At 52.8% G+C, this 23,414-nt stretch overlaps 1 protein-coding gene across 4 annotated transcripts in view; it reads right to left on the bottom strand.

Moving 5' to 3' along the window:
• The window catches only part of WDR25 (WD repeat domain 25), a 145,619-nt gene that overhangs the window by 113,718 nt on the left and 8,487 nt on the right, over positions 1–23,414 (bottom strand). The window contains exon 1 of one of the 4 annotated variants that reach the window (XM_070775722.1): positions 12,406–13,975. The exons of the other annotated variants lie outside the window; for them this stretch is intronic. Coding sequence (XP_070631823.1) covers positions 12,406–12,531 — 126 coding nt within the window. The 5' untranslated portion in view covers positions 12,532–13,975. Of the gene's footprint in view, positions 1–12,405; positions 13,976–23,414 lie in introns of those variants that run through there. 4 annotated transcript variants of the gene reach the window in all.

The following is a 23,414-nucleotide window of genomic DNA, read 5'->3' as shown; positions in this document are numbered from 1 at the left end:
CCCAAGGCTCCCAGTGCTTATGTGAAAAACTCAAGGTCCTCCAGTATTCCCCACAAAGCCCTGATCCCCCACTACAGGTCACTGCCCTGTCCACAGCTCCCCGCCCCAGACCCTTCCTCACCACCTGCTGTGTGGGCACCTCTGCTCTATACCCCAGGGTCCTCAGCCTGCCCTGCTTCTCTCCCACCCCAATCATCTCCCGACCCCCAGGACCAGCCCGAGTGTCCCCTCCACCCCCGTCAGGACTGGCCCTCTTCCTCATTGCTCCAACACCTGGTTTACACCAGCCAAGGGCCCCTCCTATAGCCCACCTGATGAGAACTGTCTGGACACTGGCCAGACACCATGAGCTCTCAGGGGAGGGGTGGGCCACACCTCTGTCCCCACTCCAGTCTCTGGCACCCAGACTCAGTCTAGCAACACTGGCCATCGGGGCCTGTTTGGGCACCAAACTGTGAGACTGTGGTCCCTACTCTTAGTAATTTTATCTTTAGGGGACAGCTGCCTCCAAAACCTCTAGGAAGAACACAGCAGAGCTCCTAGCGTACACGTGGCCTCAAAGGTTTCTCTGATTTGCATGTAATAAGCAGCCACCAGCAGCAGCTGCCCTGGGAATGCACTGGCTTCCAACGAGGGCTCCCTGAAGCAGGAGTCGGGAGCTGAAAGGCAGCCATCTGCCCTGCCCACGCCCACTGCCCAGGAGGCCAGCCTCGCTGCTCTGAGCCAAGCTGACTTTCTAACATCATCTCACCTGACTTAGGAAGATGAATAGGGCTTTGAATTAAAAGCTCTTCCTCACTGCCTCCTGGACCAGGAGAGGTATGTGGGCCTGAGAGTCAACAGGAGGGGAGGGTTATTCATGTCAAAGGAGAACAATTACCCCCCAAAATGTGAACACATCAATAAGAATCTGAAAGCGACTCCTCAGGAATATAGGACACAATGCAAATTAAACGTCTGAGTGCTGTGCATACATCATTGCCTAACCTCTCACACATTCCCTGGTAGTATTAAGATGTTAACTGCAGGCTCAGCCTGGCATCGATCTTTCCCTGAAAGGACTTCTGAAAACTTTGTCGTCTGAGCTTAACTCACTCCGCTCCCAAATGCTGCCACCGTCTTGCTGAGTCCACCCGGCGCACGCCCTGGGGCTCCCCTAACAAGCTGGGCCTGAGGTGCCATCAACATCTCAAGGTTTGGGGAGGAGCAAGCATGTGTGTGATGCCATGCACTGAGCCAGGAACGTGGTGGGGTCTCAGCAAATAGACTTGTCCTCCCACCGGAAGTCAATCTCCCCTTGAGCTCTTGTGGTACGAGATGCAAGCCATGGTCAAGTCCACACCAGCGTGGCCCCCAGTGCCCCAAGACACTTTCTCAGGCAAGCCAGAAACCAGGCCAACGGGAATCAACTTCATGCTTCCCTAGGTCCGTCATCCACTCTATTCCCCGGAAGCTGCCAACCAAGCAAACTGGAATATTGATCGCTGCAATCATCTCGATGCAAGTCTGAGGGCCGAGCACTTTATGTGCGTTTCAATTAGAAGGGGAGGCTGGCCGTTCTAATTCCACTTCATTCCAGCCAGCTTCACTCTGGGCAACAAATAAGCTCCTAAAAAGTTGAGTTAATCAGCAAACTATTAATGGAATCACACCTCCACATTGATTTTACATTATCGTTGCAGAATGGTGCATATTCATTCTCCACCCTGAATTTTAAGCACAGGGAAGGAACCAGGAGTTACCACAGCTGTGCCAAGCTCCGGGCATCACTCATGACTGCCATCACACTGAATGTGCAAAAGTGTGCCGGTGGAGTGACACGGAAGAGAGGCCGATGATCTTCCCGAAGCCCCGGAGAGAGAGAACACAGCTAAGGAACAGCTCGGCCAGCTTCTTCCAGGAGCCCCACTGGTCCCAACAATTCTGAAGCCTTTCTCTCCGATTCACTCGCTCAATATCTGGTCACACGTGCTCTGGTTGGAAAGGCAGCCGGGTCCTTCGAATTCGACTGAGCCCACGTCCGTTTGCTTCTGCAGTCGGGCTGCAGACTGACTGCAGGTGCACCCCAGGATCTAGAAACGAGTGAGGAGTGGCCCCCCCAGCCCACAGCAGTGGACCTGGGACCACAGTGGCCAAGAGGAGGAGACCTGTTCTGTTCTGTACATCCTTTGTCTGCCTTGATTTCTTTTAATTGCCTTTTTTTTTTACCTTACTTAAACTAAAAAAAAAAAATACAAATAAAAAAACAGCTCACCCATTTCTTTTTAATGTTACACCAAACTCATGTATCGGGTTGGCCAAAAAGTTCGTTTGGGTTTTTCCATCCCATCTTACGGAAAACCCAAACAAAACCTTTTGGCCAAATCAACATTTCTACTCTTAAAAATAAGTTTGTTTTTTAATGCAATGAGTGAAAATGGTTTCTTCCTCCTGAGGAGGCTTACAATCAAACAAGGGAGATGAGATCCAATCCACAGGAGACATTTTCATTCACCCCAACAACCATCTTTTGGGTCCTTGTGCTGTGGAGGCCGAGCTTCGTGAGAAAGGTCACAAATGCGGTGACACTCAGCCGTCAGTTCCCTGGAGAGCGAAGGACCCGCTCCACGCTGCTGCCTCGGGTCCAGTCCCCCGGCATTTGCGTGTGGTGGGGGGACGGGGTCAGAAGGTGTTAGCAACTTCCCTGCTTGCTCAGTGGATTCCTCGGGAGGTCATATGGAGAGAAAACCTACTCAGAATCAGGAAAGCGCATTTCAGCAACTCTGCCCACAGGAGCTGGGGTGACACCTATAATCCTCTCGTTTTCTCATTTAGCCGAAGTTAGTCTGCAGATCACACCACCACCCAGCTTAAAAAAGGCCTTGGAGAGCCGTCAAAGCCTCCATTTTCCCAATGCGAAATCAGAGCCAGATCTGGCCTGACGTGCTCAGGGTCCCAGCTGGTACACGCTGGCCCGCACGTGGGCCCCTGGCCCCCCACAGCCGGCTCACAGCACTCCGCGCCCATGGCTCACCTGTCTGTGCCCATCCACAAAGATAACTGCACAGAGAAATGAGTCGCTCGCTCACCCAGATCATGCCTGTAGGATCACAGCATTGTTTTCTTAGGAAAAAAAGTAATAACAAAGAAAAGGTGAGGGGCGGGGGAGTGTCTTAAGTAAAAGCTGTCCTTCCTGACGTGATGGGTGGAAAGCTTTTCAGCGTGAGATGGAATGGTGGATGATTATACCAAGGTAATAATGCCTGTCATCTGTCAGGAGAGCAGATGTCACTACCTTTTGACAGAGGGCACTTGGGAAGAAGAAGTTACAAAGAGAAAGCTTTCCTCCCTTTACTTTCTTGGAGGCAGAATAATAAATCACCTGAATCGTCAAGACCTGTCCAGGGCAGCACACATGTACCAGGCGGAGGTTCCTTAGCCTCATGCCACTGCAGGCGTGCACCGCAGCAGCAGGAAGCACTGGGCTGTTATTTCGTTTCCTTTATTTGGCTGTGCCGGGTCTCAGTTTCGGCACACGGGTTCTTTAGTTGTGGTGATGCGACCTCCTAGTCACGCCATATGGGATCTAATTCCCTGACCAGGGACTGAAGCCCAGCCCTCTGCAGTGGGAGCGTGGAATCTTTCCCACTGGACCACCAGGGAACTCCCATGAATCAGCGGGTTTAAAAGCCTCACACGCTCTAGCACAAGTCCCATCCGACACTTAACTACTCTTTCCCCAGCGCCGACTAATGCCAGTCAGACCCCAGGAAGGTGCACCAAGGAGAGTGAGCTGGAGCCCCTCCCAGGAGTCTGTACTAAGATGACACCCCAAATTCCAGGGGGAAATGGCAGGTGCCTGAATACAGAGGATGCGCTGAGCTGAGAGGGCACAGGGCATCTCAGGAAGGAGAAGAGAGCCCGGAGTTCGAGTTACGAGTGAGTCACTGTCCCCCTGCTCCTTGTCCTCTCCCATACCCTCCAACTCCTCTCTACAAACCCGTTTAGAGTCAGAAACAAAATGAAAAGCTAGAGAAACAAAAAACTTGTAAACTAACAAAAAAAAATATTGTTTTTGGCACAGCATGCGGGCTCTCCCTTCCCCGACCAGGGGTGGAACCCGCACCCCCGCTACAGTGCAAGTGTGTGGAGTCTTGACCACTGAACTGCCAGGGAAGTCCCCACGGTTGTTTGTTTTTAATGGGCCACAAGAGCCTACTGGTAAAGAGCGATGAGGAGGAAGGAACGGTCAATTCTGGCAGAGGGTGAGGGAAGGCCATTCAGCAGAGGGAATTTGGGACAGCCCAGAAGCGCAAGGACCTGCCCCGTGGGGAAGTGGGGGGCACAGGGACGTGGCTTGGGCTATGGGGGTGGTGCAGAGAAGGCAAAGACATTGCAGGAAGGAGAGGGGTCTTGCCCCCATGACACTTAGGGCTCACAGGCAGGACTGGACTGAGACCCCCTGAAGCAACGGGAAAAAGTAATAAGCAAGGAGTGTTTAGTTAAGCAGCACAAGGAGGGGTACTGTTTAACTACCCACCCCGAGGCCACCAAGGAAGCCACGTAGATCCTCGGAGGAGCAGGGGCTGCGTACAGGAGGGAGGGGGACCTCCCCCCCACCCCGGGAACGGGAGCAGCCGCCGACGCGCCCCGGAGGCCCAGAGGAAATATTATTGCAAGACAAAAACTGAATTATGAAATCCGCAAGCAATAATTAGTTTAAATTACTACTTCTATTTGAATAATTAAACACGCTTATTTTCACTCACTGATGTTTTATTCATTACCATACATCTTTCCTGAAAGTTGTTTTTAACGTGAATATTCTTTTATTTGCAAAGATCCCACAGAGATTTACTATGCTAATTTCAAACCTTTCTTCTAAAATAAAAACAACAATAACAAAAACACTCCAGATTATCATCCATTAGCGACTGCTGTGTGGGGTACATTATCAACTTAAGCTACAGCAACTGGCTGCAGGTACTGCGGGCTGCTGTAAAGTTATTCACACTACCAAAGCTCCCTTCCTTTAAAAGTCACTGCTGAAAGGACGATATTTAAATAAGCTCGAAATGACTATGAAAATAAAAAGACCCAAGTGCAGCAAGACCATTTAGGCACCAACGGGAAGCGCCTTTTGCTTTTTATCACACCCTCTATTAATGAAAATGATTTTGCATTTCCACAAATAATGTTTGGATTTTATAAGTCTTATTTTTACACCCTGGAGCTAAGATACCCATAAGCACAGTAATAAAGGCTTAAGGTTTTTATTAAGCAAAGTTACCTTTGGGAATAAGTACTAACTTAAATGTAATCCATGAACTAAGTCTCCCCTGCTGGGCTATTAGCTGGTATTGGCTGGATGGCAAAACTCCAAGTCCAAGCTAATGCCAACAAGCTGGGCCTAAGTCAGACCCTGAACAAACAGAACGGAGCGACAGTGCCATCACTATCAACACCAGCTCCACGGAGTCCTCTGGGCGCTGGGGGGAGACCACGAAGCCTACTCAACGTGCGGGCATGCAGGCCACGCCACAGAACTGCCACCAGCTGGCCCCACTGGACTGCTAAGACAAATACCAGGGCATGTGACTCTGCAGTGAGGCATGTGTGTGTACACGAGCACACACGCACACACACACACGCCACTCCACAGAAGTGACAATAGCCAGACCCACTGGACTGCTATGACAAACAGCAGGGCATGTGACTCTGCAGTAAAGCATGTGCGGGGTGTGTGTGTGCACACGTGCGCACATGCACACATACACATACACACTCTGTTGCTCAAGCACGGGCTTCTCCAGGGGAGCAGCACCTGTCCTGGAACTGGCCAGTCCTCGATGAACATTTGTCAAGTGAAACTGAGTATTAGACTTTTTTTTTTAAGGCCCCAACTACATTTCTCTTTCTCCCAACCTCCTGGAAGAGCAGTCAGCCATCCATGCCAGGAACGCAACTAGTGTGGCGCACCCGCTTCCCAAGCGGAACCTAAAAGTCACCCTGGGAACCTGGCCACCCCCCCCCCCCACTACCTCTCTTTCCCCTGTGATTTCCGCCGCCCCCCGCCCCCGCCCCCCCCCCCCCCCCCCCCCGTTAAGTAAATTCAGCCAAGGATTTTTCACACGGGTTGCAACTAGTCTTCTGGAGCCATGGGAAAGTGGATTACTCAAATTTAGAAATTGCCATATCAAAAATGACCATCTACTGAACAGATTTATGAGCCATGGCACTAGCTTGGCCTTTGGAAAATGAAGGGGCTCTGGAGGCCACAGGCCGGGGGCTCAGCTGATTCTAGAACTCAACATTATCTGCGTCATCATCGTTAGAAGCATCCGGACCGCAGAGCAGAGCTTCTGCTGGGGCTCCTGTTTCCGTGGCAACAGTTTCACTGGCCTGTCACAGAAAGGAGGAGAAAACTGGAGGGGGGAGAGGCAGGAGGAAGCGGGGCGGGGTAGAGAGGAGGAAAAGCTAGGAAGAGGGCAGCCGAGGACGGGACGTGGAGGAAGGCAGGGGAAAAGTACAGAAAGAGATGAGAAAGAAAGGAGGGGAGGGGAGGGGCAGGAAGAGGAGACGCGGGACATCGGTCAGGCCAAACCACCCACAGGTGCACTTCTATCTGCATGCAAAGAGCCTCCTGGTTCCACTTGTTAAATGCAACCCATTTCAACTCCCGGTTGCTGCCTCAAGACACACTCAATTATCTGATAAACCCCAGGAAAGCTGTGCCGGAACGTGAATGTGGTGAGAGGTCTGACTCCAGACTCTCAGTAACGTCAACATCCGCCCAGAGGTCTGGCTGGGTTAAATCCAGAAGGGAAAAAAGGGAAGAGAAAAGCAAAGGCCCGGGAGACCTGTTATCACTAACCTGCAACCATTAGGACGCAGCCCCACTGGCGCCTGATAAAGCGAGCGCGTTTGTGGAGCCTCATTAGCAGGCAAACCTGCTGGTCCTGCTCGCGGCTGCACGACGAGACGGGTCTTGAAAACCAAAACGTGTCCAGCCAGAGCCTGGCTGTAGGGCCCTAACATGGGCTGCCAGCCAGGTCTGGAGGTCAGGGGCGGTCCTCAGTACAAGGAGCTCAGAATAAGTGGCCAGGACAAGATTCAGTCCACTCCCTGCCCCCCCCCCCAAAAAAAAACAATAATTAACAAGTAAAAATTACAAGAGCTCTAAATGCAACCTGCGATCCTGGGTTGGATCCTAAAATAGAGAAGGACACTAGGGGGAAAACTGGTGAAATCTGAACAAAGTCTACAGCTTAGCAAATGTAGTTACATTGATGTTAACATGTTGGTCTTGGCAAACGCATCAGGGTTGTATAAGATGCCGGGGAAGCTTGCAGACGGGAACCTCGGAACTCTCTGAATTACGTGCACGACTCTTCTGTAAGTCTAAAATTATTTTTTTTTAAGTTTTAAAAGAACAACAACAAGGGCTGTTTTTAAAGTAAGACTCCTGCTTTTCTAACAGTGATTTATCTTTTTCATATAAAACCAATGCCCTTGATAGGGTTTAACTATCGTAAAGTTTCACTGGAAGGCTGGCTGAAACATTACAGCGAAAGCTGGGCTCCTGCAACAAAAGTGAATCATTAAACTCGGAAAGTGTTAGCACTGCCGCTGTGCTCTGGAACTGGGATGCAGGGAGAGACGGGCCCCGTGCACCGAGGGGCAAGGGCTCTGATCCGCAGAAACGGAGAGGCTTGCAAGAACCTGCCTTTACAGCCTCTTCACACGCCGCGCTCCTGACTTCCTGCCTCCCATGTCTTCTCCAGACAGCCTCGCTCCCCAGCTCTCTGGGTCCAACCCACCAGCCCTGCTGACAGCCCTGCAGTCTGCAGGTTCCTCCATGCTTTCCAGTCTTCACGTGGTCTATTCCCTCTTCCCCAATGCACTTCCACCTCTTTGCTGTGGAACGACTTCTGTGTATCCTCTAAGACCCCACATGACTCTCACAGAAACGGCACCCCCTCCAGGGCTATCCTGTGTGCCCCGGGGGTACCTTCTCCTCCACCCACCAGAGCAGTTATGATGGAATGGAAGTACATGTCCACCTGTATTTTCTTCCCAAAGAGACCGAGCGTCTTTCAAGGAAGGGTGAGATGCTGAATTCAGCCCTGTATCCACGCTCACCTCCAGCACCCAGGTCTTGCAACAGATGCTCAATGAATGAAAGACTTGGGAGTCAAGAATGAGAGCAACTCTTTTAAAAGAGAAAATACCAGTATAAAACCTTCCATCTTCTGTGAAAGGGTCAAAAACATTCTATTTGTGAGACGCAAAAGCAGCAAGCCCTTTTAAGAGAAACAGATTTTGTTACAGAATGACGGGTCCATTTCCACAGACAACATGAGCCCTACGCGAGTATCCTCTTCCAACCGGGAAGCTGAAAAGCTTTTCAAAGGTTTCAGTTTCCTTGACAACAGCATAGCTGGAGACAAGCAGGGAAATAATTAAAAAGTATGTTCTCTTCGCTTCGAACTCCTTGAGTGTTTATAAGCAATAATGAACAGGCCGGGCTCAGTGTCCACAGCGTCAGTACGGACGGAGCCGGGGGCACCCCGTCCTGCCACCCCCTCCGGCGGGGCCTCCTCTGAACCTGGGTGAGGACCTGCCCAGGACCACACTTAGCCCCGGGAATCACAGCCCACACAGGTCAGATCCACAACAACTGTGCTCGCCAAGGGCCAGGTCTCAGGCGACACGCTAAGGCCTTACAACAGTCTGCTGAGTCTTGGCACCACTTGGTAGGAGGGTAACTGAGTTGCAGAAAAGCGAGGGGCAGCCCAGGCGGTCGGCCCAGGGGCCCCGGGAGAGCATGGCAGCTCCTCAGACTGACCCCACATGACTGCCCAGGGCCTCCGCTCTGACCCTCCAATCTTACCGCAGGGCGGCCAAGGCCCTGGGGGAAAACGCCTGCCCTGGCACTGCCAGCGTCCAGCCCACATCCCCAGGCAGGGCCGCTCGCCGTGGCGACAGGCTCAGGCAGCAAGCCTGGGCAGCCCGCGCCCCCGCCCGGCAGCCGCGAGCATATGCAGAGCCTGGCCGGCCCCGCAGCGGCGCTGGGCTCTGAGCTTGATTTATGAGCCTGCTTCTCCTTCCAGGGTGGCTTTTCATGGTCTGTTCTGTCTTAACAGCTTCACCATGTGTGTGTCTTTTATTGTAAGCCTCCTCAAATCTTTTCTGGATTTACGATTTATAAATAAATAACAAATAAACAAATGCACAGGCTGCGAGCATCGGCCCGGACACGTTACCCGAGAGTGGAAACACAAACATCCCGACAGATGGAGAGCAAGCCTCACTCTGACTTAGTTTCCAGCTCCACTCTGGTCTTCGAAGGCTCTTCCCCAGCCCGGCCGCCTCCACCGGAGCGCTTCCTGCTCAGATCAGAGGTGTGGAGGGCATCGAGGTCTGTAGACAAGACCACCCCCGAGAGTCTCCGTGTCCCCAAGATCCAAGGGGCCCACTAGGGTGTGGGACTGAGTAGGTGTTATTCATTCATTCCCAGGTGTTCTTAAAGCACCTACTCTGTGTTCAGCCCTCTTCCTAAAGGGGAGATACAACAAAGGAAGAAAATAAATTCCCTGCCATTACGGAATTTACATCAGTTCAGTTCAGCTGCCCAGTCGTGTCCGACTCTTTGAGACCCCATGAATTGCAGCATGCCAGGCCTCCCTGTCCATCACCAACTCCCGGAGTTCACTCAGACTCACGTCCATTGAGTCAGTGATGCCATCCAGCCATCTCATCCTCTGTCGTCCCCTTCTCCTCCTGCCCCCAATCCCTCCCAGCATCAGAGTCTTTACTCTGATGTCTTCCAATAAGTCTTCCAATAAGTCTTCCAATAAGTCAACTCTTCGCAAGAGGTGGCCAAAGCATTGGAGTTTCAGCTTTAGCATCAGTCCTTCCAAAGAACACCCAGGGCTGATCTCCTTTATGATGGACTGGTTGGATCTCCTTGCAGTCCAAGGGACTCTCAAGAGTCTTCTCCAACACCACAGTTCAAAAGTATCAATTCTTCAGTGCTCAGCCTTCTTCACAGTCCAACTCTCACATCCATACATGACTACTGGAAAAACCATAGCCTTGACTAGATGGACTTTTGTTGGCAAAGTAATGTCTCTGCTTTTTAATATGTTATCTAGGTTGGTCATAACTTTCCTTCCAAGGAGTAAGCGTCTTTTAATTTCATGGCTGCAATCACCATCTGCAGTGATTCTGGAGCCCAGAAAAATAAAGTCTGACACTGTTTCCACTGTTTCCCCATCTAATTCCCATGAAGTGATGAGACCAGATGCCATGATCTTCGTTTTCTGAATGTTGAACTTTAAGCCAACTTTTTCACTCTCCTCTTTCACTTTCATCAAGAGGCTTTTTAGTTGCTCTTCACTTTCTGCCATAAGGGTGGTGTCATCTGCATGTCTGAGGTTATTGATATTTCTCCCGGCAATCTTGATTCCAGCTTGTGCTTCTTCCAGCCCAGCATTTCTCATGATGTACTCTGAAGAGTCTTCTCATTTCACAGAGGAACTAGTTAAGGCTCACAAAGAGAACTTCCTTGGTGGTCCAACGGCTAAGACTCTGTGCTTCCAATGTAGGGGGCACAGGTTCGATCCCATGTCAGGGAAGTTCCACATGCCGCAGGGTATGGCCCAAGAACAAAACAAAACCAAACAAATAAAGGACTCATAAAGATTAAGGGCCTTGCCCCCCCGCCCCACTCTGCCCCCCTACCACCACCCCACCCACACACCCATACACCCACACCCACACAACTACTTTCCGGAGTTCCCAAGCAAGAAGTGGACAGGGAACAACCCCAGAATGCAGAAGCAGAAAGAAGGGAGCTCAAACACCAGCCCTGTGCTGGGGAGCTACACATCTTTCAGCACCCCTCTCTGCTCAGTTTTCTCATCTGTAAAATGCGCATAAAGATGGGGCTAACAACGGTGCCAGCCGACATTAGGGAGCGCCTGCTGTATGCTCTCAAAGAGTTTTCCATGAGTTTTCTTGTTTCATCGTCAGACTGAGATGGATGCTATGATTATCCTGCTTTACTAATGGAGAATCTGGGGTCCCAAGAGTTATATAACTTACCCAAAGCCACACAGAACGCACAGGGGCAGGGTGGACACCCCCCACCCCCACTGCAGTGGGACCTGAGCTTAGCTGATTGCCCTATGACCCAGCTGGGGGTCATTAAGATGCAAAAACCCAGTGTGGGGCAGGCCCAGCCAGCCTCTTGCCACTGACTGTCCAGGCCTAAAGCTCACAAGAGACCCCCTACCCAGCTACCTCCGCTAGGCCCCAACACTGCCCAGACCCGTCCCCCGCCCCACAGACCAGCACAGCACCCAGCACCCCCGTGTCATCCATCCTGAGACCCAGCTCAAGCGTGTCCTTCCCTGAAGCCTGGCTGGTCCTCTGCCCCGACCCCAACAGAGCCACCCCGCTCCCCAACACCGGTGGGCCCTGGGCCCGTCACACCGTCAGTCTGTTTTGACACCTATCCCCCACGAGCCTTCTTGACAACAAGGGTGTCTGGTCCCCTCTGAGCCTGTAGAGAGCCAGCGTTCAATCGATGGCTGGACAGACGCCCAGCAGAAGAATGCAACGGGGGAAGCAGGTCTCCCGATACAGACCCGGAGGGGCCACTCATGCACTCTGACACCCAGGCCCCTTCCGGGGCCCTCACTGCTCACACCCCTGACACAGCCCCAAACAAGGCCTGAGCAAGGCCCCCGGCCACGGAGCAGCGAGTCCAGAAGGCCTGGCTCGCGGGCTGTGCCGCCCCCAGGTCAACACCCCAACTACGAGCGGCCAACGTCACGCTGCTGAGCCGGAAAATAGGCAAGCACGTCCCGGGCGGCCCAGGTGCCCGGAGCAGCCCGCTGCTGTCGGTGGGCGCACGCCGGATTATTTGTTCAGCGAATCAAGGCAACTGGAGGCAAATTGGATTGCAAGCCTCCCGTGCTTAGGAACGCGGCTTAGGAGGCAATTACAGAATAAACCCGGACTTAGAGTTCTTGATAATACCTTCCATTTGTAAGGGTTTAGAGTTTACAAAGTGGTTTCACACGTCTAACCTCATCTGATCCTTACAGCCCGGTGAGGTCATTATTTCCAAGATGAGAACACCGAAGCCCCGACGAGTCCCGGGAGGACACGCAGCTTCGTTCGGAACCGGAACCGGCGCGGGGGCCAGGGGCACCGCAGGTCGGGACCAAGCCAGGGGCTGTGCACCCGCCGTCCAAGAAAGGGGCCTCGGAGCCCCCGGCCCAGCCTGCAGCGACCTCCCTGCCCACTAGCAGTGCGGGCTCCAGCCTGCCCCGAACCCTCCCAATCCTCAGCGCCCCCCTGAGGAAGCCGCTCCCGTGGCGACCCGGCTCCAAGTGCTGGAAGGTTCTTCCTCACCTGTGCTGAATGGCCCCTGCGAGCCCCAGAGCAGACATCTCCTTCCCCTGCCTGCCGAGGCCCCTGCCGGCGCCGGAGGGCAGCCCCGCGCCTCCCGCCCGGCCCCCTCCGCCCGGCTCGGAGCATCAGGACATTTCAGAACACACTCGAAATGAGAGCCAAAGAACAGGATGAGAGATGGGGGAAGAAAACAAACAAGTTTTCTACCCGAAGGTGACAATGAAAATGAGTTTTAATTTGTGTTTTTGTGCCTTTCAAAATAACACTTCAACTAGTTCAGAAAAGAGACCACTTCTGTTTATAAAAGCTCTTGAGTCTTCCCTCTGGTTGCCGGGGCTTGTGTAAATACACTGCGAGCAGGGAGAGAAAAATTGCTACTTGGGAAACTTTTAATGCTAGCGTGTATGCGAATCAGAATCCTAGACTCAGCAGGTTAAAAATGTTCTCAAAGCAATTTTGGTGTTAGTCTAAATAATTATAGATCACATCCACTTAGATAAGGGCCTTTGCCCCCTTGGGGCTCCAAAGGAAAATTCTAGGCATGATAGTTAAGCAAAATAGTTGGTTATTACGCAGGCTTTGCAGTGGCAGTGCAAATTGGTATAATCCTTTTGGAAAGCAATCTGACAGGAGATGTATCTGGACCCATGGAAATGTACAACCCTTTGACCCAGCAGTCCCATTTATGGGAATCAATCCGAAAGAAATAATCCGACAGAAAAGGTTCCATGCATGAAGATAACCACTTCAGCATTAGCTATAATAGCAAAAATTAGCAACCACCTAAGTGTCCGAGGACAGCTAAGTAAATTACAGTTAATCAACTCGATAGAGCATCACCGAACCCGTGGAAATTGACGGCCCTCCAAAGACGCGGAGGCGGCCGGTGGCACTGCGGCGGGAATGACTGGGAGAGAATGTTAAGTGGGGAAGTGGGCTGCACAATGGCGCGCGCGCCCCGTGAAACACACAGGCCCGTGCGGGCCACAAGCTGACAGGAGGGTGTTAAAAGGATAATCATACTCTTAGTCTAGGTTGGCACTGGGAGATTTCCCCCCATCATCCTGTAATGCTGTCGCATCATCTTCGTAAAGGGCAGAACAGAGGGGCAAGGAGGAGGGGGAAGGGGGACCAGGAGAGGTTGGGAGCCTGTAGGATCGCGCGGGGGTCACACGGTTTGGAAAGCCGACCAAGCAGTGTGGAGGCGGTGGCAGAGCCTGGGCTGACCCGCAGGCACACATCCGAGCTGGGAGGCAGCACTGTCTTTAACAACACAGACAGCCCCCCTACCCCCATGAAATTATAGATGTGAGTGAAACCGCGGCTCACAAACTCTTCGGTCCCTTTGACGCTCTCTAAAGTCAGGGAGCTTTGGGGTCGCAGAGAGTCAGACACGACCCAGCGACTAAACTGAACTGAAAGCCAGGGAAGGCTCCAAAGAGCTGCTGTTTACACGCGGTTCACCCCTCCACATTTAGCATATTAAAAATTATAACAAGGACATAGAAAAATACTTATTAATTTATGTAAAAGGAACAATAATAAAGCTGCTACATGTTAACATAGATAACATACTTCTTATGAAAAATAACTGTCTTCCAAGATAAAAAATTAACGAGTGAGCAAGAACTGTTTACATTTTTGCTATCTCGTTAATGGCTGGCTTAATACAAGACAGCTGCGTTCTCATAACTGCTTCTGTATTTAATCAATTGCAACAGCACACATACCCTAGCCTCTGGAAAACTCCACGTACACTCATGAGAGTACGAGAGTGAAAAGGCAAGGAACTTCTAGGTGTTATTATGAAAATGATTTTCACCCTGTAGACCCCATGAGAGGGTCTCAAGGACCCCCAGGGGCTTGCAGACACACTCAACGCCACTGCAATAAACACCATTAAAAGCTGCTGCTGTCAGGGGGGCGGGGGGTTTAAAATTATACCCACAGTTGGAATTCAACAGGGTTGTTTTTTTTTTTGAAGAGTAGATGGAAATAGACTAAAACGTCTGCAGTCATTGCTTCTGGGTAGAAAGACAATGGGCAATTGTTTTCTTTATGCCTTCCTGTTTTTGTCGTTTTTTTTCCATAGTGTGTGTGTATTTCTTTTATGGTCAGAAACAACATTTCTTTTTTGAGGAATGGTTTGGGTGGCTGTGCTGTATCTGTGCCCTGCGGAACCAGCCAATGGTAAGAAGGTCATTTTAAACCGTAGGTGGCGGGCATCGGCGTGGGGTGCGGTGGCTCCCTGCGTGCCGTCGATCCCTGGCACCCAGCGCACATCCATCACCCGCGCTGCCTGCCCGGGCCCGCAGGGAGCCGGGGAGAGATGATGAGAACTGAAAGTGGCTCCCGCTAATCACTGCAAGATGAAGGTCGAATATAGGCGACTGTTCCTCAGTACCTGGGACGAGGGGGAGGGACACGCTCCAAGGCCAGGGGACAATTACAAAGGGAGAGGCCCTCAGACTGGACCATAAAATAATGTTAGGTCCAGGACCAAAAAATAAGTAATGAGATACTAAAGTCAAACAACACACGGTGAGGGGAGGGGGCAGGTTATGATGACGGGTCAGTATTGTTAGCATGTAAATTGCTCGGGTAAGAGAAATGCCAAGACTCCAGGAGATTAATGGGTGAGAACCACAAACACTTATTCAGCATTCACGAGGTGCCAGGCTCCGTTCTAAGAGAGCCGCCGGTAAATGAACTCGTTTGGTTCTCAAACAATATACCCCTCGCTTAGCCACTGTTGTAATCATTTTAGTGCTGTCGAGGGTGAAGAGACGCAATCACGTCTCCACAAGAAGTGGTGGCGTGGGCCACGAGCGGAAGGCTACGGAGCCCCTCAAAAGAAGGACGTGGACCTGGGCGCTTAGAGGGAAAGACGTGCACGGCACGCGAGTGAGAAAACCAGCTGGTGGACGGCCCCGGAGTGAAGCGTGCGTGCTAAACAGAGGCCCCAGCCTCCACTCAGCCAGGACGCAGGGGCTGAGCGCATCACAGGGGCCGGGAGGTCCTGACCCGGCCGAGAGACAATCAGCGGAGATGTGGACATTCGGGGGTCTAGCCTACCTCATCATTCTGTAACATCCTCACCGTCACACACACACACACAGAGTCACATCAGCTTTTTCAGGATCTCCCTCCTGAATCAGAATAAACAGCAGAATGTTTCTCACGTAATCACAGACGCCGGAACAAGAAGACAAGGGGCTGGAGACAGACAGGAGCGTTTTCGGCAAACTTTCAAAGAACTCAGCCAGGAAAAGACCTTATCAGTAGGCAATAAAAATAATCTACTGTAAACAGGATTAGAAAGGAATATCCAGAAAACAAGAAACAACCCTTGGAATGTAAAAAGACGATAGAAGGGAACACTTCTCTGAGTACATGGAGGAAAAAGCTCACGCATAGAACAGCAGAGATAACAAAATCACAGGCAGGTGGGGGGGCTGGTGGGTAAGGACTGAAAAGATAAAAGTGCAGGAGAGTGTCCCCCAGAAAAAATAAAACAGGAAGGCAAAGCAGTAGAAAACTAGATATAAAAACATTAGAAGCTCAATCCAGAAACACCCAGATAATCCAATTAATCAGAGTGCCAGAGTCAGAGCCCTTGCCAGGCAACAGCCCCGGGGGCTCTCGATATCTCTGAGCGGCCCCTGTTCCCTGGGAAGCGCCGAGGTCCGCACGTCTCATCCTCGGGAGGGAGGCCGGGCCTGGATCAGCTCCAGGAGCCCTGGCCAAGCGGAGCTAACGGGTCAGGGCATCTTGGGTGGGGGTGGGCGGGGGGGGTAGTGAGGCATGCCTGCTCTCTCTTATCTCATAAAGAAACTTCGGGAAGCTGGCCAAAGGGAAGCCATGTGAAGGAAAGCTTCCAGGGGCGCTGGGCTGACCCCGCTGGCCTCAGTCCAGGGCTCTGGTCCCCGCATCCTGCCCAGCTCCCCCAGTTCCCGGGGTCTTCGCTAGGGCCGCGTCCGTCTGTCTGGGAGAGGCGCCAGACGGCAGAAGCAGGGGTTGGGGGGAGAGGATTGATTGGAGTGACTTACCCACTCCTTCTTTTCAGGGATAAAAATACTAGCGACTGGGAGAGGAAATGACCTCCATGGAATTTTTAATTGCTGGTTACAAAAATAAAGTACCTAGGGGTATGATTAAAATCGGTTGACGCACGTGGGAAAAAGGTTGGACGCACTACCGGTAGAATGTTCGCAGTCGCTATGTCTGAGCAGAGGGTCTACGGTTACCTCTTAAATTTCTGTCATTTTTTTTTTTCTTTAAAGGAAAAGGACAATGCCATCCCTGGGCACGAGACATGGGCCTTTTAAGAGTCTTCTGGGTCCAAGTTTTAAAAGCAGCAAGAAATAATTTGCTAGGCTCAACTCCTAAGTGTGCCAATTTTGCAATCTGCATTTTTCAATTACATTAAAAGCATTTTCCCCAATTGCTCTATTCTTCCCTTAATGACGTGGGTTGGGCCTGGATGAGGCTGGTTCCCCAAGGACAGAGGCTGCACCTTCACACGGAGCTGTTTTCTCCCGTCAGCATCGGCACCAGGGACACCGAGCTGTTTAAGTCTAAACCGAATGAAGTTCTCCAAGAGCAGAAAGCACAGCTTGGGCTCTGCCACAATTTTCTTTCTTATTCCTCTTTCAACCCAGGGTTTTTTTCCTGTGAGGCAGGCATAAGCTTACAAGGCCCTTCTGGCAAGCACAGGAGAAGTGGGAAATGTCTCATTTGTTGGCCTCAGAAACGTCGCAGCTTTCATATGGGGGAGAAGAGTGTCAAAACTTCACTTCCCACGAGGAGAGGGTTCCAGCCCGGAATCACAGCTCTTCCTGGAGGCTCGGCAGCCCTGCTGGCTCGACCAGCCTGAAGCCCTTGCTCTCCGCCCTGTGATCACTGAGATGGTGGTGAACTCTCCCTGGAAGGAGAACACTCCAAGGGTGGGAACAGAGAACCGCAGACACAGGGTGCAGAGAGGGAGGTGGCTGAACGCTTCCTTCACCTGACCCCGCTGTGTGCCCCCGCGCAAGTGTGTTCCCCTCTCTGGGCTTCCGTCAAGTGCAGATGGAAGAGATGATCTCTACGAGTGTGCACGCACACACACACAGGCACCCACACACCACCCATTCTCTCCTCTCCTTCACCTAATTACCGGCGACGCGCTGTTAACTGTTCAGCCCCCGAATACCAGACGCCCACCGCCGCAGCCCAGCCCTCCTTCCCAGCTGTGCGGCTCTCGTTTCCAATAGATTGGCCTCGTGCTCGGAATAAATTGCCAATCATCTACATAATGCCCCGAGACTCCTCACTCTACACATCAAATCATTTCTCAATCTCATTTTGTAAAATCCATCAAGAATAATTCTTCTAAAACTGAAATAAAAACCCTCACTCTGGCACTTGAATCCATAAATTCCTTGTCTTTGAATCTGAGATATATTACTTTCTACAAAGCACATCTAAGACACCTTAATATAATCAGATACGCTAACAATGATAAATCAGCGGGGTCCTGTAATACATAAAAATGCAAATCCAAGCCCCCGCAGAAATCACCTCATCTCCTCATGCCCCTTTTACGGGAACCATAAGGCTCTGAGGCTGGACAGTGCTGGGGGACCACCCGGGAGACGGGGTCTGCTTTTCCGTCCTTTATTCTCAGAGGCAGAGCAGCAGAGCAGGCTCTCTGGCTCTGTACGCTCGGGCTCTGGAGCCTGACGGCCAGCTGTGTGAGTGTGGACAAACCCCTTAACCTCTGGGCCTCGACTTCCTCACCCATGAAATGGGAGGAAGAGCAGCACTGACCCCATACACCTGCTGTGAACACGAGCTGGAGGCTCTAGGGCTGTGCCTGGTTGGGGGGTGGGCACCCCGGGACGGTCGGCTCTCCCCTCCCTCTCATCTGTGCCACAGGCAGGGGTCCGTGGCCGACCTTGCGGGCACGCCCGCCCAGCCCTCACCCTCCTGAGTTTCCTCGGGCATGGTGATGACACTGCCCCCCCACCCACCACCCTGTCGGAGGCTCAGACACAAAAACACTCCACGGACTGGCAGACGCAGCTGGGCCTGTTCTCACCCACGAGACACTCGGATGCCAGCAGTTCGGAGACAGGGAGCCAGCCCTCCAGGAGGAACTTCCAAGCGCGCAGTGCATGAAAAGGGAGCGGCTGAATGGCTGGGTACAGACAATCTCAAAAGCTTTTTAAATTTTAAAAGTATCTACCTCGGGAACAGTAACATCGAAACTCTTGAAAAATACATTATCGATAGACAGACTAGGAAAAGATTCACAAGAACGAGAGCTGCACCCAGTCGGAGGACTGGGGGTGACTCGTCGCTCCTCCGGTTGCTTTTTAATGAACAGACCCGGGGGCAGGGAGTGCGGGAGCCTGTCTTCAGCCCTGCCCGCTGCTAGGCCCTGGGCCGCATCTCCTCACCCCTGCTCCGACAGCAACAACCTAACAGGCAGCCATTACCCCATTTCACCAGTGAGAAAACGGGATCAGAGAGGCTAGGTGATTTTCCCCCAAGTCAGACAGCCACCAGGCAGCGTGGGGGTCGGGAACCCAGGAGTCTCCTGTAACAAAGGCACAGAGGCTGGCCCACCTAACCGGGGTCTACTCAGCAACACCCACAGGGCTGTAGCTGCAGACTGGGTGCGGGGCAAAGCCCACTTTCGCTTCATGAAGGCAGCAGAAAAGCCCACGCCGCCGCAGGGCCGTGCTCAGTGCAGCTCGATGTGAAAAACAAAAGCAGGAAACGGCAGCACGCAACACGGAAATGAGCAAACAAAGTTCGGAACCTGAAGACGGTCAGAAAAAACATGTTTGGGGAAAGTTTTTAACGAGGCATAAAAATGCTCCGGCGCAAAAGACAGGGCGTGGGGGGGTGGGGGGCGGCGCAGACTCCAAATCACTGAGACGTGCGCTCTGGGCACCAGCCCGATGCCGTAAGCAGTAAACACCAGGGACATGCTGGCCCCGACCAGGGAGGGCCCTGTGCTAACGAGCTGCTGGCTGGGGAGAGGACTGTCAGGGATCTCTGCTTTCGCCTTCCCCCTTCCTGCTTTCTGCATTTCAAAGTCGGTCCCAGGCAGCAAGAAACACGCCCGGATGCCTCTGGGGGTCTTCCCAGTGTCTGGCAGAGGGCTCTGCCAGGGGGGCTGCCAATCAGGGCTGCCCAAGTTTGGTCAAAAACACAACACGCTTGTACTTTTCCCTTCAAAAAAGGGCCTCAAAGTCTGAATTCTACCTTAACATGCAGTGGGTATTCAAGCTTGTTGAGCCAAACGAGGACACAGGGAAATGGACAGAGCGCACAGGAGGGTATCTGTGCTGGGACCACAGCCGTGGAGAACAGAGGCGCGGGGGCGGGGCCGGAGGGCGGGCAGGAGAGAAAGCGGAGCATCGGTCGGAGTTACACGTCACTGTTTTGTTTTACTCAATTTCTCTAGCTGTAAATTTTTCAAAACTAATACAAGCATATTTTACAGCTCACAGAACATTTAGAACATATTAAAATGAGTATCTTTCTGCTGTAACGTGCCCAATTGAAATTTATGAATTCCGAGGCTACGTTTTTAAGGAGATGAAGGAACTGGCACTCCACGTTCTTTATCAGATGGATTGTGTTGTGTTTTTTCCTCCTGATCAGAAAATAAACCGTATTTGAGTAAATGTTACCTTGAATCAAGGATTCTTCCACGTTCTAGAAGCTTGGGAGAGCGACTCACCCTGTCTTACTGTGCCCCCTAGTGGCAAAGAGCATGTGTGCACTTTAAAGACGACTCCTCTCCCCAAAGGCTGGAAGGAAAATCCAAACAACGTATTCAATCTTTTTTGATCACTTAACAGGTACAAAACCTAGTGTCAGGTGCTATGGAGAATGTAAAAACAGATTCCACACAGTTCCCCTGCTCAAGAAGCTTAAAAATCCACAAGGTGTAGCAGGCACAGTTCCACGGCCGGGTCACTGGCATGAGATACCGTGGCATGGTGAGGAAGGGAGAGCATTTCCAGAGAGGGCAAGAGTGAGCCCCCAGTGAGTGCCCGCCAAGAGCCGGGAGTCACACCAGGTCATTCAGAGCCAACATCACTTATTTTTTCACAAAAACCCAACAGGTTATGCATCCTTGGGTCCACTTTACATACAGAGCTTGAGGCTCAGAGAAGGTGAGATCACACAGCCAGTCGGCAGCAGAGGGACAGTCAGAATCCAAGTCCTGTGACCCCAGCCCTCCTGACCAGGTTGGGGACAAGAAGGCACTCTGGCAAACTTTAACCAGAAAAGGTGGGTGGGGGGAGACTTCCCTGGCGGCCAATGGTTAAGACTCTGGGCTTCCACTGCCGGGGGGTGCATGAATTAGGTCCTGGCCAGGGACCTAAGATCCGGCATGCTGCGAGACACAGCCAAAGCAAAAGCGGGGGAGGCACCTTCAAAACGGAGCACAGGTAGGGACTGCTTCGAGCAGCCCACCTCTTCGAGCTCCTTCCCTGCTCAGCCACCATCTGCTCTCCACCCCGGAGCCCCACCTGCACCCCTGCCCCACTCCAGACTCCACGCCCACACACCTCCCATGTGCCCCTTGATCTCATACCAGACCACAAGGACCTCCACGCTGTCCACCTGCTGACACCAGGGAGGGAAAATAACACCATCCTGCCAGGACTGCCTGCTGCCACACACACACCCCTGGGGGCCCAGCACGACCAAAGTCTCAGCCAGGAGGGCCCCCAGCCCCCAGTTGCTCCCCACCCACCTTCCATCATGGCTCCTCCAGCCCTGCCACATCGTCTTCACACCGAACAGTCGCTTAACGTCAATTTGCCATGTGACTCCGTCACTGAAAACTGCCAGATGTCATAAAGCAGAGAGGACCCTGGACCCTTGGCCTCTAACACTTATCAACGCCCTGATTTTCAAGATACCACAGTAAGAAGGTCAGGAGACATGGACCCCCGTGGCCACGACAGCAGCCACACTCTGCCCCTGGGGACACCTCTATTGACAGCCCGCCGTAAGAGATGGACGGCGCAGTGGACGGGGCTCCTGGCTGCCAGCAAGTGGCCCGAGACTATGTCATTGCCTGCAGCACACACCACCCTCCCCGGGACGGGACTGACAGGCAGCCTGGCAGCCAGGGAGGGGGTCTCAGAGAACTGCCCCCAGCAGGTGGGTTTTCCAGGAACACAGTCCCTGCGCCTGAGCAGCCTCCCAAGGTGGACCAACTGCGCCCCCGTGTGGTCATGCAGTGTCACTGCCGGCTGGCGGCTCCCAGCTCCCCTCCATCCGGCCTCTCCCACACCCCGCGCAGGGCGCCCTCATCTACCCCACTGACACCCACTACGCGACAGAACCACGGCCCAAGTCAACGGCTTCACTCAGACGCCCTCCATTCCAAAACTTGTGGGATGGCCTTAGGAAATCTAAACTTCCTGGGCAAAAGAGACCAGGGCAGAGGCCACGGAGCACGCCACCGAGGCCAAGTGCAGACCAGTCCCCGCAGGGCTCCAGGCCAGGAGACGTGACCCCGAGGGCAAGAGGGAGGCAGACACCCACCAGGACGCACCTACCTCCACCACAGCCCTCCACCCAGCTCTGCCTGCCTTCTGAGACCCCCAGGAAGCCTGCCCACTCGAGCCTGCGCTGCCCATGTCTGCTAGTCTGGTCCCTCCCTTCAGGGTCCCAGAAGGGGGCTGCCCACGCCCTTCAGGCGGCCCACCTGGACCCATGCCACCCTCCACAAAACACAGCACTACGTGCCCAGCATTAAACTGGGAGCTTTAGACAGAAGCCTCAGTCATAGGCCTCAGGAACTTGTCAAGAGGAAAAAGGCTCAGAAAGGTCAAGTGCGTTGCCTGAGATCATGAAGCTGTTTGTATGGAGCCAGTACCAGGCCCAGTTCAGTTCAGTTCAGTCACTCAGTTGTGTCTGATGCTTTGCGACCCCATGGATGGCAGCACACCAGGCCTCCCTGTCAATCACCAACTCCCAGAGCTTACTCGAACTCATGTCCATTGAGCCGGTGATGCCATCCAACCATCTCATCCTCTGTCGTCCCCTTCTCCCGCCTTCAATCTTTCCCAGCATCAGGGTTTTTTCAAATGAATCAGTCCTCCACCAAGCCCAGATCATTCTAAGTAACTCCAGGGGCCAGCCCACCAGGGACACTGACCACCAAGAACCCTCCGGGGGGGCTCCTGACCAAAGCGACAGGCCCCCACAGCCCCCTAGAGCTGCAGGCCCTCCGGAGGGAGGCCAGAGAAGCCCCTGGCCTTGCGGTGGGGGGTGTCCAGTGCACACCAGGAACGCCAGGACCTCTTGAGTCGAGCACAGGGCCCCAACCTCTCGGAGAAAGCACCAGAGATGTGTGTGCCAACCCCAGGGCTCCAGACTGCAGACAGGACCCGACACTGTCCCCACAGAACTCCATCAGCCTCGCAGACGTGAAAACGGACACGTCATTTTGGGACTCAAACACGCCACCTAAAGTGACACTCCCAATGGAGCTCCTAGCCAAGACTTCACTGCACTTGGACTTCCTGTCTCAGCTTATGAAAATGCCTCCTATGCGAAAAGCTCAAAACAAACCTTGCAGATACAATGTTCTGGGTAGGAGGGCTCCAGAGCCGTGAGGACAATTTTGGGGGTGGGGAGCCGATGTCTAGTGAGCGCCTGTGGGGCTCCTGCCCTGTGCCGGGGGCTTTGGAAGGGAGTTCTCACGTGGTCTCATGGCTCAGGTACTGAGCACAATCAGGCCCCCACAGATGAGACTCTGGAACTTGAACTGGGTGGCCGGGCCGCTGACCAGCTCCTCCGCAACCGTGACCCACAACTCCAAAGCCACCTTCTCCCCAGGTGGCTTTTGTTCGGATCGCGTGTATTTGGCACCTACTATGTACTAAGACATTACTTTGCCGACAAAGGTCCGCCCAGTCACAGCTATGGTTTTTCCTGTAGTCATGTATGGATGTGAGAGTTAGACTGTGAAGAAAGCTGAGCGC

Source organism: Bos indicus, chromosome 21 (genome assembly GCF_029378745.1).
Source record: "Bos indicus isolate NIAB-ARS_2022 breed Sahiwal x Tharparkar chromosome 21, NIAB-ARS_B.indTharparkar_mat_pri_1.0, whole genome shotgun sequence".
Classification (NCBI taxonomy): Eukaryota; Metazoa; Chordata; class Mammalia; order Artiodactyla; family Bovidae; genus Bos; species Bos indicus.
The sequence above is the reverse complement of the archived record's forward strand: the minus strand, read 5'-3'. Positions and strand labels throughout refer to the sequence as shown.